We start from the raw sequence: 19,438 nt of genomic DNA, 5'->3' as shown, positions 1-19,438 counted from the left end.
TTATGCTATGCTATCATATTCACAGTGTTTTCCCCTTGGTTATTTAGAGTAATATTGTACGCTGCTGATGATTACTAATCAACATCAAACATTCAGCATATTAACACTTACTGCCTTAGAAACAAGCAGTGTTATACTGTTTGTAACACAGAAAGGTAAAACTTTATGACAAATAAAATAAAATCTGACTTGTAGTCTCATTTCCTGACTTTTGCACTGCAAATTTTTCTACCAAACCACTGCCATTATCAAGGAAACTGTCTCTTCACTCCGAACTGAACATACCCATGAGCACAATAGAAACTTTAACAAATCAAATGTTATTCCAAGAAACTCAGAATCAATTCAGATTCTTCTGGCCCTTGGAAACATTTTTCTACTGATCAACAACATACATTGCAGACTGTCAAGTGATTTATAAGTGATTTATAAATCTCATAAGATTTATCAGATTTAAGAAGTCTTTGGTCTGAAGGTCTCATTTTTGAAGCAGAAAAAATAAGTAGAATGTAGTGGAAAGGGTTCATTATTATTCCCATTTACAGAAAGAGAACAGAGCCCAAGAGATACTAAGTACTTTGCTCAAGGCCATTCACAGAATCTGTGGCAGAGCTTGAAATCGTGCTCTGATTTCCTTATTGAGTCCCACGTTACAAGCACAAGCCAGTGTTGAGCCACAAGCCTACAAGCCACTCTAATTTCCTTACCAAAATGTCAGCCAAAGGTGGTTTTACAATTGTGCTTTACAGAAAGACAACAGATCCAATGTTATCAAGCAGAGCATGGTTACATTTAGCAAAGAAACCCACGACAACCACATTCAAACTTCAGTGTCAACCAGCTGCTCCAGAAGATCATTAACTGTTCTGCCAGAGCAGTGTTGTCACTGTCATTTCCCAAGAGCTCACTCTGTGCAAATAAGCCTGACAAAAGCCCTCTTTTTTTTACTGGTGAACATAAACTGTTTTCATGACACGTTGCTTTGAAGAAGCTGCGTTTTCCCAGCACTGTGGCTAAATTCTGATACTATTTTTAATCATGAGATTGGTATATATATTTTAATTACAGCACCAAGGAGTATATGCTACTGTCAGCTATGGTTCATGGCAGTTCTCACCTGTGGTGGACAGCTTAGAACATCAACAATAAGAAAAGAGATCATCACAACTGGTACCAGGCATTTTCTAGAAAATCTTTAATAGATTTCAGTTACTTAATACTATGCTAGATTTGCAAAATGATGGAGAGGAAATGCTACCAACGTAGCTTGCCATTTTATCAGAGAGCTCACTGGACATGACAAGCTAATGCTATCAAAGGGAGAAACAAAGGATTTACACAAAATTTCACTTTAGTCAGTCATTTTTGCTGAATACTAAAACATAAACAAGTCCCAGGAAAAAAAAAATCTTAACTAATAGATATTTCAGCTACTCTGGATATACTGCGCAGTAGTGAAGAGGGCCTAAAACAATTTCAATTAAGTGAAAAGCAGCCTCGACTCTCAAACCACACTTCATTTGTTTGGACAACGCTCTCAGACAGAGGGTCTGATTTTTGGTTGGTCCTGTGTGGGGCCAGGAGTTGGGCTGGATGATCTTTGTGGGTTCCTTCCAGCTTGGGATATTTGATGATTCTATGATGACTCATTCAACATAAATATTGAATGGACAGGAAAGAGTGATACATGACCAACTACTTCTTTATTTCAGAATAAAGTCAGTATGATTTTAGATATTTACTTTTGATACATGGTGGGGCATCTGACACACAGAAAGGAAAACCCTTATATCCTTATACCAGGGTATACTAATTATCCAGAGATTGCAAGCATTTTATTTCTAGTCCTGGCAATCCAGAAAGGCTTGTATTTCTGTAATAATATATTTCCAAAATGAATACCCTGTGCTTATACATTCAATTCATACTCAGTTATCACACACCTATCTGAACTACAATGAGCGTTCACATCTGACACATGAAAAATAGAATGAGGGGACATACAAAGAGATACATATTCTGTATATATTGAAAAGTACTTATGTAGCTTTTATCAGTATGAGACTGACCACATATAAAGAGAGATGCTTAAGATTTCAGAGCCAGTAATTATCAGAATGTATCAGATATTCAGTTCATTTTCACGCAGAAATTTGTGACATTGCATGGTCCTGGATTTTGTTATGTGTCATTTTTACTACCCCTAATAACCATGTGCCATTTTAAAGCTGTAATTCGCTTGTAATTCTAGAAAATTCAACACATTAAATTTCTCAAAAAGGTTCTCCAGGTATACCGAAATATATTAAGTTGTATTTAATAACACTGCACCTCCATTCACTGCCTCTAGTACAGTCATGCTGTATGTTATCAAGCTGGAACCCATTCAGATATATAGCTATGAAAAATCAAGGTTGCTGTCTACTCTGCAGCCAGCATGATCACATCCCTAGTTTAATTTAAGGGACCGTTTAAGGTCCCTTCCAACCAAACCCATCCTGTGATTTAGAGTAGGGCTTTTTCCTATTAAAAAGAAAGTAGTATGCACAAAGCCACTGTTCAGGACCACCAGATCTCTTAGAAAAAACAAAACAAAACAAAACAAAAAACAAAAACAAAAAAAAAAAACCAACACAAAACCAAGAGTCACTTAAAAGAGACCCAACACCCTCCTTTAATGTACAAGAAGCAATGCAAATATATTTCATAGGATAGCTCCACTGATGAATGCTGGCTGTGATCTATAAGATTTCATCTGAATCATTTTCTTCATTCGCTAGCTGAGTCAACTAGAAAGCCCTTTTCTAATAAAAATGTAACACCTCCAGATCAAAAAAGGGTGAAATATAAAGTGACTGGAATAACTTTCATATCAGTTCATGTATACTGTTATTTTTAATTGCATTGAATTTATGGAGATGTTTTAATTTACATTCTATCATTGCTCTGTTTTAATATTTCATGCTGTTTTCTCAAGGCAGCTCTTCTATCTTGCTAAGTAATAGTCCTTATTTTAATTTTGTTGATTGTAGTCTTAGTATTATCTACCTGTCTCTGCAGACTTTGTAATTTTCTTAATGTTAAGTTCAATGGCTTTAATTTTATGTATTTCTTCTAAATAGTTCCAGTCACCTAAGGAGCTGACTCTGTATTTACTAAATGCAGTGACAAGATTCATTAATAAGTTATTCTGCTGAGTTATTTTATATATAAACTCTGCATCACTATCTGCACTGGTCATAAAAGCCCAGCAGTTAGTGTTTTACCACAGACATCAGTGGCTTAAAAAGAAAAAACGAAGTCTTCATATGCACTTTTATTTACCTCAGTTCAAGTAGTGCTAAGACCACCTACAGCTGTAATGTCAACCATCACATCAGTCCTGGAAAGGCATACCTTTGCTGCCCAACACTATTGGCAACGGCCAATTTTGAAAAGATGTTAATAAAAAAAACCTGCAGTATTCCCTATAACACTGAGCACAGCATACTTGCACATGCTAACTAAATATCTAGTATTTATATGCAGATGCTATAATAAAATGTTATTGTACTGTTCTAAATACTCATATGCATAACAATTCCAATATATACTGCTATACATAGTGTGTTCATACATACAGCTGCAGAAGATCTCTACCTCCAACCAAAAAGGGCGAGAGATATTTACTTGCAATTGGTCTAATTTAGCATTAGATGCCAGAAATACATACCACATATAATTTCATTAACAATATCTCTATGGAAGATATTCATAACTTCGCCATGACATGACAATATACATCTGCAAAGCAAACAGACACTGTGAATATGCACCATGCTTGGGGGCTCGGGGCGGGGGGGAGGGCAGGCGTGGGGGGGAGAGCAGCTAGCCAGTATGATTACTAACTTTGCCCACAGACATTAATACAGAAAAGAAACATGGCACCAGCAAACCTCTGAATATAGTATTTATTTCACAGGAAACCACAAAAGTGACTGGAAAATGACAACAGATTAAACATCAATAGGAGGGAGGATGGAATAATCTAGCAAGAGTTTAATCCCTTTACCTAGTGTTCCTGCATAACAGAAACACATTTTATTATTCTAAGCATCACCTAGAAGAAAACATCCAGTGAAAGGCATCATCAAATTGCAGCAGAACAATAAAGTTTGTCTGCCTCTGATAAGAGTTACAGATTCATTACTGCTAACTAAAAAGAGGATTCTCTCCCCACACACACCTACAAATCTTCAGCCCTCCCACCCTCATTTGGCCCATAAAGCATTTAGCAGAAATAGCTATTTTTAGAAGGGGTGAAATCTCAGCATACCTTCAAATCAAGTGCTTCCGATGTTCAGCAAGATCATTGCCGAGAGAGAGCTGCAGTCTACTGTGTCAAATTACAACCTTGTAGAGATAGGCAGCAGTGGCGGCGGCGGCAGCAGCAGCATTGGTGTGTTTGCACTGCTTGTATTCAGGCTAGAAATGATTCATTAGCTGTCTGCAGGGAGGCAGGGTGAAAAAGAGAGAGCAAGCATCATCGGCCATGCAGCAGCTGCCAGAGCCTATGAAACAGCAGTGCTCACACACACATACGCACACAAAGATGGCTTTCCCTATTTGCCAGTTTCTCTTTCACATAGTATTAACCCTGACACAGCAGCAGGGAGCAGGGACAGGAGCTGACAAGCAGCAAGTGGGATCTCAGCAAGGGTATGTTTCAGTGAGGGGGGGCAGGGGGAAGGCGGGTGTTGGGAGATTTTATTTTACCTCCAAGTAATGCTATCACAGGATCTTCTCAGTAGGTCATCTGTGGCCTACTGGCACGAACCAATGAACTGTAAATGTGAGCTGCAATTTTTTTTTCACTGCCAAGCCCGCCCAATGGAAGGCTTTGAAACTCAAATGCAGAAGGGTATTAAGACAGATTACCTGGAGCATCCGAACCATTCTGTCTTTCGTCTTCTAAAGAAAACTGTACCCAATATATTCACACAAAAACTGCTGAGTATGCCACCAGTATCTCCCCAGCAACTAGAGGGAGACACTCTAGGGGATACAGGGAAAGATTTTATATAAATATATTTTAAAACATCTAGCTTTAGTCTTTTTTTTTCTTCTTTTTTTTTCTTCCTTTTTTTTTTTTTCCAGCAAAGATCTTCTGACTCACAGAGTCTGACCACTTTGGGAGCGGATTCACTATAATATAATGAATTCTTGAGGCTGATGAAGGTTAAATTATTGAAGAAAACATATGAAGTTATGTGGAGTGGAACTTTTGTATTTCCCTTTCAGCATTTAAAAGGGTAAGGAAATATTGTACTCCCAAGGCACTACTTTATTGAATTCTCTTAAAGTATCTGCAGAAATACATTTTCCCATTTAATAATGTCTCCCCTTTATCCCCAAAATGGAGTGTCTATGTAACTGAAACAGGCTACATTAATTTACATTTCCTTTGCAAAATCTGTCTTCTCCCTACAGTTTTACTAATGAGAATAATGAGGAAGAGGAAAATTTTCAGAAGATTTTGACATGAGTGAGAAGAGCCAGATTTCCCCAAATGCCTAATACTTCTTTATGAAGCTGAATACATGGAGAGTACTTTGACCTCCAGGAACTGTCAGCACCAGATACTTCACTGGAAAGTATTAAGAGCCACAGAAGAGGGACTCATCAGGTGATCTCTTTCTCAAGTTTTGACTTATCTGGATTTCCAGACCATAATAAATTTGAACCTTGAACCATAATGTTTGTTAACCAGAAATGAATCCTTCAAAAGTAGCATTACTTACATTTCTGGATAGTCCAGTTCCCAAGCATCAGTCTATTTGAGAGCCTTACTAAGATCTTTACCCCAAAGATTCTACAGACACTGAGTACCACTGCTGCCATTTGGATGAAAAGCATTTCTCTTCAGGGGTTCGGAACTAAAATATAGTACAGAGTATCACACCATGATCTTCAAAGCTACTTGTTGCTTCTAAAAATGTCCCTCATTATATTATGAAACAACTAAAAATCTGATCCTTTGTCCTGTGATACTGTCAGAAAATGAGGTAAAGGTTTGCAGATAACGTGCTTTCTTCCCCAAATTTCTTACTTGTCACATTCTAGAAAGACTGCAGTTTTCTGAATAGAAAGTCCAACATCTAAAAATAAGGTATCCAAGACCACTCATCTTCTGTACAAATCTCAGCCCCAAATGACCTTCCCTGAGATTACTCACAACTGTACCCAGAAAAACAAAACTCTGGTATTTTTGGAGAGAAAAGCTGTTCCTACTCAGGATCATATGCTCCTTCCCAGATTAGATTATAGCTTTCATCATCAGGCAAGTACAATCTTACATTTATAACCAGTTTGTTATAATAAATTGTTTTCTTTTTTGTTGTTGTTGTTGTCTGTTTTGTTTTTTAAAGTCTAATTTTGGCAAATTAGATTTTTTTCCTCAATTGAGCTACATGCAAGCTTGAAATCCAAATGTTCCTTCCGACCATGACTATATAAGCGCTTATCACATACTGTGCTTCAGCAACAAATACAGATCTGCAGCATATGACGCAAAGTGATAGCAGAAGATTCCAGGTGACACATTTAGGAAATCTATCTTGTCTATTTTGGAGACTAGATGAGTGTATCTATTGCTTTATATGCATTTGTACAAGCAAAAGAAAAATTTGCTGTGCCAGATGCTTGAAAATAAGTCAGATTGCTGTAAAATAGCATAATTAATTCATCACACTGAACAAAGCAAACTTACTCCTTCTCATAGATAAGTATAAAGAACATATATTCTGTACATATGTGTGTGTGTGGATATACATCTGTATAAAATATATACATCATCATAAACTTTTTGGAAACCTTGTGTTCAAAGATATGGAAAATGATATGAATAAATTAAATGAAGTCACTCAAAAATTAAATGGCACCTAATTTTTTAAACCACCAGCACAGATTTGCTGCAACGAAGACTTCAAAACATATGCTTTACCACAAGCAACTGTTTAGAAATCTGAGTCTTCACACTTGACATATTCAACTTGTTATGCCATGGCAGATGAGGACTCACATTTTACTGGAACTGTAAGATGTTAAGACATTGTTAACATAAACGGTTTAATATTTATTCTGTAGTTTATATTGCCAAATATCAGCATCAAATATGATGTAGCTTGACAGTCATTTTTGCCTGTTCAGGGCTGGATGCAACTATGCTGATGATGGGCTGCTGGTAAATAGGAATGCACATTAATGGTGCTAATGAGAGGAGACAGGCAATTACAGTTCTCTATGTCATGCCAAAAAATCCACCCAGAATAACAATCCCAATACAATGATCCTACCTTCTGATAGACATTTTTTTAAGAAAAAGTGATAAAACATAAAGCATCTTTCTATATACAATGTGGTTCTGTGAAATGCCATTTTAACACTAAAAGTAAGTACATTTTCACAGACAATAAGGAATTTCCCCAGAGATATTCTTTCTTGTCCCTACAAATTACGTGCAACAATTATTTAAAATACATCCTAAGAGGCCAATCTTCCTCTTACTACCTGTAGTATGAAAATAACTTTTGCAGCGTGTTGTTTCAATAAAACAAGCCAGACAAACCCTCCCCTTCCCACTTCACTGTAAAAAGTGGAGTTAAACCTGAGAAAATAGTAACGGAGCTCACCTTGCTAGCTGCCAAAACACACATAGGGCTTCCTGTGGAGATAAAGGAGAGCTGTCTCTGAAGCCACAACAGTTCTTTCTGAGATTGTTTCAGTAGCTCTTCCGTGTCACCTGGCTTCTGCCCCATCAGCCCTTCCTGCATGACAGGAGATTTTCAAATTCTGTTTCTAAACCAGAAATATTGTGAATTCAAACACAAAACCTTTTTTACACATGATAGTTTGGAAAATATTTAATGTCAATTAGCTGTCTGTTTGGACCAAAAACAAACAAACAAACAAACAAACAAAACAAAACAAAAAACAAACAAACAAACAAACAACAACAAAAAAAACAGAAAATAAACACAATCTTTTCTACCTGTTTTTAACACCTGTTTGAGTAAACTATTTTAAGGATCCAGGAGTGGACACTGTGTTTAACATGAGTCAGCAATGTCCCCTTGCTGCGAGGAAGGCTAACAGTATTCTTGGCTTCATTAGGCAAAGTATTCCCAGCAGGTCAAGATTGTTGATCCTTCCCCTCTACTCATTACTTGGAGGGCCACACCTGGAACACCGTGTCCAGTTCTGCCACCCCACCCCCCACCCCCCCCATTACAATATATACCTGTATCTACTTGAAAGAGTCCAACAGAGGGAGTGCCACCAAGGTGATCAGGGGACTGGGGAACCTCTCATATGAATAGAGGCTGAGTCAGCCTGGAGAAGAGGAGGCTCAGGGGAGGGATCTTATAAATGTCCATGAATACCTGAAGGGAGGATGCAAAGACAGAGCTGGGCTCTTTTCAGTGGTGCCCAGTGCCAGAACAAGAAGCAGTGGGCACAAACTGGAACACAAGAGATTTTGTCTAAACATCAGGAAGCACTTCTTCACTGTGCTGGTGACGCATCAATGGAACAGGTTGCCCAGAAAGGTTGTGAAGTCTCCCTTTGGCGATCTTCAAAAGCTGTCTGAACATGGTCCTGGGCAATCTGTTGTTGGTGGCCCTGCTTGAGCAGGGGTTGGACTAGATGAGCTTGAGAGGTCCTTTTGAACCTCAACCATTCTGTGATTCATTCTGTGATTCTGTGGCTCAGTTTAACTGTTTACCAGTAAAGTTAGATATTAAGAATAGAACTGGATTTTTACCTACCCTTAAGCATCCTAGTTGATTTTTGAGTTCTTCACACTCTACTTGAAGCATTTGGATCTCCAGATCTTTTATGCTTTCTGATTGTTTGTTGATATTTTGAAGATGCTGGGCCTTAACATTGACTAAATGCATTTTCTGCTTTAGAGGAAATGTTCTGGTAATTGTTTTTGTGATGACAGTAGCGTTATTGGATGACAATGTCAATGAAGTTGAAGGGTTGACAACCTGGTAAAGAGAAAATACATTTTTCATGTCATTTTTGCTAAAATTGTGTCTGGGGGAAAGAGTATAATTCAGATTGTTTCATAAGTCATACCAGAAGTGCATTATTTGAAAATTTTCTTTGTAAGATCTTTCATTCATGCAGTCAATGAACAAGAAATAATCTCACTTGATCAATCACCAGTAAAGAGAGGAACAACTCAAAGAAATGAAAAGCAGAAAAATACTTTTCATACTTTTTTTTTTTTCCATTCAGTTGATGCCAGCTAGCCATGATCCCTTTGATTATATAGATATCAATATATTTACCACTTGATGGCAACAAAGTGCTGCTGCTCAGCCACTGTATGTGGTCATTCGCTTACTGTTGTATCACATAGCAAATTAAGAAGTTATCCCTGCTAGTGATGCTTTGGACATGCACCTCACTTGGAAGATGTGCTTCAGCTGCACCTGAGATACAGTATTCCAAAAGGCATGTTCGACCATGCTGCAAACCCTTCACTGGGAATCAGCTCTCAGGCAGTCAAACTTTACACAACTGCATGAGAATTGTGGGAGAAACTGTAGCTCTCGCTGAGACTAGGAAGCTCACAGATCTTTATGTCCAAACTCTTCTTGCTTTACACCCAGTAATTTCCATAATCCTTGACCTGTACCTATGGACTCTTGTGCAGTACTACACAGGATACTACACCACTTCAGCAACAGAATGAGAATCTTCAGGGTGGTCTTCAGGACAATTAGAATATTTAGTCTAATGAAACTCAGTAACAGAAAATCATCGGCATCGCTGCCTTCAATTATGTAAGCCAAGTCCCATTGCCTTTGGAACAATTGTCTAAGTAACAGTATAATATGTCCCTACTGTTCATGGCTGGTTTTTGACAGAGCAATTGAAACTATCGCTGTGTGTTGGTGTTATAAAAAGATTTAGAAATGTGCGTAAGCAAAGTCATTGCACTGCAGTAAACATTACAAACCATATTTTATGGGTAAAATGGCAAACAAATATTCAAATAATAATAATAACAAAACAGCACAGGATTCTCTTAATTTTGAAGTAGTAACTGTTAGCAATCTCTAAGTTGAGATCTGTCTGAACTAGAATTACCAAAAACCAACTGTATCTGCTAACATTATTGCACTATCTATCTTTCCCGGCCTTTTTTCTTTATTGGAAATGTGAAAAATAGAAGAGGGGTGGGAGTCCTGATTTCAGGTCACTTTCTTAATGTGAGCCTTGTAAACAACTTTGTCAGACACACATAACCTTCCCAAGCTTGATGGATAGTCAATAAAATTTTGCATATTAATACTATTTGGTTTTATAATATACTGAACATATATCCATGAACTTTGGATTAGCTCGGCAGGATCAAAATTTGATCAAAATTTTCCCAAATATTAAGCGTCTCCCAATAGCTCGTGTACTTCAGGAAATGGAAGGTTAACGTTACCAGAAGCAGTGGGACACCATATGAAAACAAACAAACCAAAAAAATACCATAAACCAATAATTTCTCAAATATTGGTCAATCTGAAGATCAGCTACAGGTATTAGATAAAAAATGTATATATGACTTTAAGCAAGTCATATCAGCAGATACTCCTATTTAAACAGCGCTCTGAAATACTGTTATTTCTGCCAATTACAGATTCTGAAGTTGGATTGTTCAAACATTTATATTAACTCTTGCTACTGCAATGTGTTGGGGTGACCTTGGCCAGACACCTACCCAGCCTCTCTCTCACTTCCCCTCCTCAACAGTACAGGGCTGAAAATAAGATGAGAAAGCTCATGGGTTGAGATAGACAGGGACATTACTTAACAATTACTGTTTTACAGGAAAAACAACCTGACCTGGGAAAAAATATTTATTTTCAATTAGAATAGGTTTGGATAGTGAGAAAGATGGACAAAAATTAACACTACCTTCTCCTCTCCCCTTTCCCCAACTTCCCAGGCTCAACCTCTCTCCTTCTTTCCCAACTCCTCTACCTCCCTCTTCAGGAAAAATCTGCTACAGCATGGGTCCTCCACAGGCTGCAGTTCCTGTCAGGAGAACCTGCTCCAGCCTGGGCCTCCGAAGGCCACAGTTTCTTCAGAGAGTATCATCCTGCTTTCCATGGGCTCTCCACAGACTGCAGGGAAAGACCTGCTCCTCCTCAGTCTCCCTGAGGGCTGCAGGTGCACCTCAGCCCTAGCACCCACAGCACCTCATCCCTGCCCTACTCTTCCTCTTGGCATGGTGCTGGCAGGGCCGTTCCTTGCACGTTTTACCTCAGCCCTGGCTGCCCTGCAGTGTGTGGCCCTTCCCTCATGCTGCCCCAGAACCCTCTGGAAGTGGCCCCGGCCTCGCCTCACGGGGCTCCGCGGCCTGCACCTGGGCACAGGCACCTTGTACATTTAGAAGATCGTTCAACAATCTAATCACCACAGATTAACCAGCTCTCTGCTGAACTCTACTGCAGAGATGAATAGTCTTCCTCTGCTATACCAAAGTGGAGTAAGAGCCCCAGCACAGCAGCTGGTCTCTCAGTGTCAGGGAGGCTGTCATAACATGAGTGAGAGACAATTCTGTAAACTGAGGCCACTTGAACTGACTTTTCATTTCATAATCCAAAAAGGTGCCAAATTTTGAGTGATGAAAGCTTTACTGCCCCCAACTGGAATACCAACAGACTCATACAACTAGATCCAGGCACTGACCTCAAATGAGTAAATTATGTGTTACTCTCCAACAAATGAAATTTTCATGCTCTGAAACAATTCATTTTGTCATGAATGAAAAGACCTAGAAAAATTGAATCCGTGATGTGTTATATCTGCTAAATTTGCACGTGAATATTTAACAGGCAAGTTTCTTCTATTAAGCATTATACTGTTGAGTAAACGATACAGTAAAAAGTCTGAGAGTTGCCAAACACTTAAGTGTTTATTGATTTTTTTAAGCAATTATTATCGTGTTTGTATCCACTGAAGGGAGAAGCACTGAGAGCTCTGGAGAGCTAATCCATTAGTGAATAGGAAAGATAAAACTGAGTAAATATCAGATAATTTTCCCTATTACTAATGCATCCCAGTGTCATTGGAAAAGCAGTTTCTCTGTAGATAAATGGGGTGCTGTGTCTCAGTCACAAGAGCAGAATATCCTCAGGAAACCCAAGGGCAAAGGTTTCTGTTACCTTTGCCAATCTCAGACTTGGTTCTATTTTGGAATGGTGTTGAGCCCTCTCTTTCACAAGCCTCATGTACAAATGTCAGAATCATGACCAAGTGAATTTAATACCAACGTGTGAGTTTTTCTACGGGGGTGATTACTTTGAATTGACTGATATTCTAAGTTGGGTGTCTTACAATGACAGCATTAAATATCTGTTATTAGAAGAGTTAGGAAAAAAAAAAAAGTAGTGGTGCAGTCCCAATACTGGTTAACATTCATAGCATAACTCCTAAAACTGCAGACCACTAAGTAATGTGTGCTAGACCATAAAACCAAAATATTCATATCTGGAAGGCAAAACCTTAGTGTGTCAGATGCTGGGGAGGGTGCAGACAGTCATTTCTGAGGGACTGAGAGGGAACCACCAGACAAGTAGTCACTTCTGATTCAGGCCGATACCATGACAGCTGTTTCAGCAATTGGCAGTAAAGCCACTGGAAGATTTTAGAGCATGTAACACTTACCTTGCTCTTGCTAGGAGTTATTGAGCAACTTTTCTGTTTGCTTCTGTCCTCAGGTCTGCAGTGTGGAAGCTTTTCGGATGTTTGTTTTACTTTATCATGGCTCTTTTTGGACTGTAGAACATAATTCATCAATATCTCATTAAAACGTATTACATCTGAAATGTCTTAGTGATTCTGCTGGTGTTAAAGCAATTTGCTTTTGCATGGCAAAGCACAAGTTTCAAAGTACAGCCTTGAAGCTCAAGAAGTCTAATGGAACAAATTAAATGTGGCATTCAGTCAACAACTGAGGACGTAGCATCTTCGTGGCAGAGCCCAGCTATAGCTACAGCGTCTGTGCAATGCTTAGCATGGTGCAGTGTGCTAATGCTACAGAATGGATGGAAGACTAGGTAACACTGCAATCCAAATAATAAGTAATATTATTAGAAGCAATTTGCTCTTTGTGTGGCATTTGTCTCTTTGTCAGTCCCGGGAAGAACCTCATGTTGGGTTTATGTATAAGGTGGGTGAAAGAGCAGGGTTATAAGCAGCATGTAGTCAAATGGTAAGTGGCACTGCTTCATCAGATTACTCAGTCAAAAGAGGGCACTTTCTATTACATCCCTGGAATTAAGTGGGATAAAGAAGCACACACAGTAGGACCTTTGTTCCTTCTGCTGTTACCCAATACAGAATGACAGTGTACAGAGTAAATATTCAGTATTATTTTAAGTGTGCTAGAGGGCTTATCATTAATTCCTTTTTTAAATTTCAAGGTATTGCTGAAATCATACATAAACTTTGCAGTTTGTTACATTCAATGTAAGGCAGTCTTGCCTCCTAGCACTTGGAAACCTAAATAAACAACATAAAGCAGCTAGGGAAATGGCCTCATACCATACTGTTCAGTCCACTGTAGCTCAGTACTCCTTCTTTAAGGAAAGGGAAACTTTCTTTCTTTCTTCCCTCTGTTCATGAGTGTTTAAGGGAAACTTCATAATGGAGGTTCCTGTTGTCACTCATACTGTGTGCTATGAGTACCGACAAAGCAGATGTTCTTTTACTTTACGTAACGTATAATCTTGGATAACTAAGGCTGCTCCCAGAGGGTAAACAAAAGTGATCTCTGTTTTTCCAAGCACCACTACCCTTATTTTCATCCTTTCTCTGCTGATGGTGACTCAGGCTGTCTCTATTTTGTCAGCATTACTTGGCATTTTGTACCATTTGGGGTGTGGAGTTCATATTTGAGAAAAGTTGAACCTTGCCATAGCAAATGAGTCTCTACGTGGAAGAGGAAGTTTTGAGTCTATTCTTTTCCCTACTCAGCCTTCGAAATGCTCTAATTACCAGCAGAAAATGGTAGGAGGAAAAAGCAGCAAAACAAACCCAATAGAAAGGAAAAGGGAATTGCTTATAATGAAGCAGATAGCTGCTTGGGATTGAAAAGGAGTCTTTTATGTAGATGTTCTGCCGTTGCCGTCTGTGAACCAAAGGTGGTCATTAGAACCACTTGTATTACAAACACCAACCATCTGTCACAGTTTTAGCTTTGATGATTTCTGCTAGTTATAGCCCAGGACGATTGGGAGGAATCCAGAAGTCTTTTTTGAACAATTAATACAATGTTCCCTCCTCCCATATTCTCTGTTTTTTTCCTGTTTTCACCTGACATTTCACTGGTTGGAAACACCACATCTCAAAAGACACTGAAACTGAGGAGGTAGCAAATATAAATGCAAAAATACTTGAGAAATGTAGCACATAGCTACAGAGGACTATATACAAAGAAACTTACTACATGTAAAAGCATTTTGATGTGAATTAGATGATTTTAAAAATATTTTCCAGAAGATTATTGCTGGACACTGAATAAGACCATTTATATAATTCATGTTGGTACAGCAGACAAGTATGAATAACTTTTCTTCAGTAGACTGCTGTACCTAAATAATAAAAGCAGATTCAAATTGAAATAAAACTGAGTGAGCTCTTGGCTGGGACCAGAGCTGGCCCCAGGCATAAGGCTGGCACAGCTCGTTGTGACTGCTGATGGTGAGGGAGGAAGGGTGGTAATGTTAATGCTAACGAGAGCAATCTTCACAGCAGCAGTGGTTGGCACCAACACCATAGACTACCACCACTAGGAAAAGCAGAAGTTAAGGTCTGCTCAAAGGGGCCTTCTGCTTCCCGTCTTTGCTCGCACCTTCTTTCCCCCTTTTTTGTTCCAACAGCCTATCTCACCTGCCAAGAGCAGGGGAAGAAATAGGAAAAACATTTTCCCTTCCAAACACTCATTTCCAAACTAGTGAAGTCCCTGAAACTTCACTGCCTCCTCCCAAATCTGACAGCTTCTCTCAAGCTGCAATAAATCATTCATTTTAGTTAGAACACCAAATAAATTTATTTATTTATTTAAATAACCACTATTGTACAGCAACTCAGTTCTTATTTTCCTTTTGTATGTTACTATATTGAGTTGCAGTGCTACATCAATGTGTAAGCACAGAACTTTAAAGTTTGTAACAGATGACAAACCGTTCTCCTTTAATCACAGAAAATATATTTTAATGCAACTAAAATAATTTCAGATTTACTTTCCTAGTTACTAAATGATAGGGAAGTCAACAAGGGCACTTATTTATGTCTGTGTAGGATATAAAAAATGCTTAATGGAAAAGCAAGAAAAGCATTCTGGCCTACAAGTCTGTGAGTCATTTTTCATAGGACATGCTTGCCTATAGCTTAGCAACGAGCCAACTTAGATGAGAAGAAACGTAGAGAGCAAATCTATCATCTAAAACAAACTCTGTTATATATGGATATATGAATCCAGCTGGATTACAGGGAAACATAGGGGCTTTGCCTTTATTTTCTATGAACTCACTTGAAGTTTACAGTAGTTTCCCTTATTTCTCAGCATTTTAAAAAATATGTCAGCTGTAATTAAAAATACATTTCAACACTTGTTGAATTTTATCTTCCTGTGATTTTATCTGTTTTCTTTCTAAGACTACTTTGTTCCATGGTTTTATTTGCCTCATATTGCAAGAAAAATCCTGAAAATACACTAGGGGAAACTGTATAAATGGGAACTCTGACAAAAGCCTTATAAATAGCTTCAAAATCAAGCGAGCGCAAGCATGCCAGCTGTCATGGTTCGGGTCTGAGTGGAACATCAGAGCCTTTCTTCCAGCCTGACCTGGCAGAGGAGTGGGTGACTCTCCAGGATCAAGTCTCCAGGCACAGGGCAAGATTACTGTAACCTAAAATTAGCCTCCAAAACTCATACATAGTCTGTCAACTATCCAACTATTTCAGAAATGTAGATCACACAATATTCTACTAAATACTTTGAAAGCCCTTTGTATAAACTTGCTATAGTCCCTATAATGGGTCTGAACCTAATTTTAGGTGAACTTTTATAATCTTACTGTCAGTATCTGTTGAGGAACTGTATAAACGTGTGGTAAAAAATAGCTTTATATTGTAGGAGTAGACTAAATGTACTCTTCTACACATGCAAATTAATTTATTTAAAAATAAATGTATCACTTGGTAGGCAGCTTAGAAAGAAGAGACTTTAATGTGGGGAATGCGAGAAAGAGCTGAAATTATTCTACCAATGAATGCTTAAAAATGCATTCACAAAGGACAATAACAGAAGTTCACCAGTTATGGTGATATCACATGTGGGTAATACAGTTGAATACAGACCAGCCAGGCATTTTGGGAAAACCATTATTATGATGCTTTATGGCAAACCCAGGAGAGAGAGAGAGAGAGATAAATAGAGAGAGAGAGGCACATCCTAAACTAGAATTCTCAATGTGAATTATTTTTTGTGCAGATAAAAATATTTTCTCCACAGAGTTGCAAGAAAGAAGAACAGATTGAAAATGTGGCCATGACCTTTTGGGGCAATAAGCTTAGTTTTTAAACACTAGATCTATATCTCACTTCAGACTGATTATGGACACCAAAATTTACCTGCTGTGAGAAGTTTCACAAGCTCTAGAACAACTCTTCTTTAATAGAATTGGTATCACGATTTCAGCTGCAGTGTAACTGAAATAGCCCATCTTTGTAGCCAAAGGAGGTGTGCGTGTTATGACTTTGTGGCTCACAAAGATGCTTTCTGCTTAAGAGAAACATTTCTGCTTTCTGCTTAGAAACAATTTCCACTTTCTAAGCTGCCTACCAAGCAGTAGGGTTCTTCTCTTTCAATTAATTAATTTGCTTACTACTCTCATAACCTACAATACAAAGCTTTTTGTTAACAAGGCTTTACATAGTTCCTATGTAACTCTTAATGGCAAGATTAAAAAATGTGGTTATTTTAAACGCTTGCTAATAACACCATGCTCAAAGAAAAAAAAAAAAAAGGCACAAGTTTTCAAACAATCTCTGACATGTCCTAGGATTGGAAATGGTTACTCACCACTTTGTCTTCTTCTTGCTCTTTAGTCAGAGACTTAGCTGCTTTTGGAAATGATTGATTTGCCTTGGGGGAATCCAGTACAGAATAGCTATGATCCAGAACGTGACTGATAGCCTTCTTCTGCAACAAAGGGGAAAAAATGGCATGAGAGCATTTCAGCTCTCTAGAGAGAAGTTTAAATTGGCATACAGGACTTCTGACTTTTTATAAAGTCAGTCAGCACCATTTTGCTAGTTGTATCTTCAAGCTGTATTACTTAAATGTTTCTTCCTTCTTTTCTCTTTGCATTGTTCCCTCCCTTCCAAAACATTCATGGCCTGTCTTGCATCTCTAATTCAAGCTTTGGAGCTGCTAGGTGGGTATTCTGACAATCCTGTAAAGCAAGCTGCCCTTCCATTTCTCCTGCTAGGGCTTTCCAAAAGACAACCAAAATATTTAGTCATGGGATAAATAAGCATGACTCAAATCTTCCTTTTTTCCTCTGAAGGGTTTTATTGCAAATGAGCAGTCACAGTGTTTTTGAACCTTAGAAGATAGTACTTTTTGTAAGGCAAGCTCCCAAGAGTTCGGTAGATAGTGTGAAACAAAAGGTCAAACTGCTTAAAAACAGAGTTAGGCCTTTCCCTTTGGAGAGCAAGTAGCTTCCTGACAGACCTCGGAGATTCTCCACCCAATGGGAACAGTGAAGTGCTTTATATCCAGTATATTGTTCTTACTTTGCTATTTATACCGACTGAGTATAATGTCTGTACATCAAGGCACTGTGTACCCACTAAAGTCATAGCCATAGTTACTCTGAGTTCATCATATTGTTTCAACAGAGTTTCAAAAAGGGAGTAATTTTCGCATCCGGAATTAGGACAGAAGTAAATAACATTTTCTTAGGTCAACAATCAAAAAGATTCATATCAGGTGAAACAAAATGCTGTGCATTAAAACCAATCAACGGATTCTGGGGATTTCTTTAAGCATATTTAAGAATTAAAAGTAAATTTCTACCAAAAAAAAAAAATACACTTGACATTTCAAGGGTTTCAGAGTCTGCAGACTGCAAATTTTACCTTCAAAAGGAAACTACAGGCACAGGGAATCATTTTGAAGCCAAAAAGCTTAGAACAGATTTAGGGAGAAATCTCTGTACATACAAGAGCATCACATTTCTCCTCAATTAAGGAGGAGTTCAAAAATGATAAGTGTGCAATATGCAGATCCCAATCAGTTGAGACATATTTACGCTGAGAACCTAGTATCTAGCTGTCATTGCAGTGACCTCAAAGGTTACTTCATTTCAATAGCATTTCGCACAAGATTATTTAAAAATCAATCAAAAAGTAATTGAAAGCAAAGTATATCCACAAACTACATGCAAAACATAAAAAACCCATCAAGTTTTGAAATTCAGTGTTCTTCCATTGTGAAATCTTTTCACAAAATCTTTCTATTTGTGAAATCCAGAAGTAAAAATGGGAAGTGCATCGGAACATTGAAAAATGAAAAAGAAGGAAGAAAGGAGGTCTCTTTCCTGGTGGAGGAAAAAAAGAAAATCCTATACGTTACAGCAATTCAGTACAGAATCAGTGATTCAGTTCCAAAAGAAAAAATCACTTCTCTCATCTAAAATAATGGGTCCAGCACCAAGCCACTGAGCCATATATGTCCAGGTATGACCCTTATATTTAAGTAACAGCTAAAACTCACATTAAGTTATTCTTGCCACAATTGTACAGAGGAACGATGATATAGCCTGCGACAAAAAGATGGATCTCCTCAGGGACGATATAATATTTAGCCATTGATAATTACGTGCTAAGCAGAATCGTCTATTTTAGCGGAAAGTTCAAAAATACATATGAAAATACACATAAAATTTTTATTAGCTACTAAAATACTAATGATGCTCTGAATTTCTTATACACAAGTGAGTAGGGCTCTTTCATAAAAAAATATGTTTCAAATAAAATTATAATGACTACCAAAATGAAAGTTATCTTGAAGTCGAACTTTACCTATAATAATACTAACAGAAACCTTACTAGATTAATGCATACATGTTAATATATAGTAGCGCCCCTATAAAGCCATAACACAACCTTTAATTGGCTCAGCTTTATTTCACCCATGATTTATTTTGTTCCACGCTACATTGAGGAGAGTCAGAGAAGCCTGAATCTAAAAGCCTCCTATTTCAAACCAAAGTGAGCTGGTGATTCTCATGTGACAAATGACATCGAGAATGAGGGCCCATATTTGTGCATTACAAACAGCTGTGACATTTTTCTAATGTGCAAAGTGAGTATA

The 19,438-nt window shown here is 38.0% G+C and overlaps 1 protein-coding gene and 1 long non-coding RNA gene across 9 annotated transcripts in view; one reads left to right on the top strand and one right to left on the bottom strand.

Moving 5' to 3' along the window:
- The window catches only part of RIMBP2 (RIMS binding protein 2), a 145,029-nt gene extending 127,750 nt beyond the window's left edge, over window positions 1-17,279 (bottom strand). For 4 of the 8 annotated variants that reach the window (XM_040577648.1, XM_040577649.1, XM_040577650.1 and 1 more), the window contains exons 1-3: window positions 12,718-12,821; window positions 8,805-9,029; window positions 7,671-7,805 (exon numbers count right to left, since the gene is read on the bottom strand). In XM_040577648.1, the coding sequence (XP_040433582.1) occupies window positions 7,671-7,805; window positions 8,805-8,936 (267 nt within the window). In that variant the 5' untranslated portion in view covers window positions 8,937-9,029; window positions 12,718-12,821. Of the gene's footprint in view, window positions 1-4,315; window positions 4,562-7,670; window positions 7,806-8,804; window positions 9,030-12,717; window positions 12,829-17,140 lie in introns of those variants that run through there. The other 4 variants (XM_040577642.1, XM_040577645.1, XM_040577644.1 and 1 more) reach the window with 4 other exon arrangements.
- LOC121079862 lies at window positions 4,583-6,902 on the top strand. Its single transcript, XR_005825196.1, has 3 exons — window positions 4,583-4,698; window positions 5,137-5,291; window positions 5,470-6,902. It is a non-coding gene; the product is annotated as an uncharacterized LOC121079862 (long non-coding RNA).
- Window positions 17,280-19,438: the final 2,159 nt, after the last annotated feature.

Source organism: Cygnus olor, chromosome 17, assembly GCF_009769625.2.
Source record: "Cygnus olor isolate bCygOlo1 chromosome 17, bCygOlo1.pri.v2, whole genome shotgun sequence".
NCBI lineage: Eukaryota > Metazoa > Chordata > Aves > Anseriformes > Anatidae > Cygnus > Cygnus olor.
The sequence above is the reverse complement of the archived record's forward strand: the minus strand, read 5'-3'. Positions and strand labels throughout refer to the sequence as shown.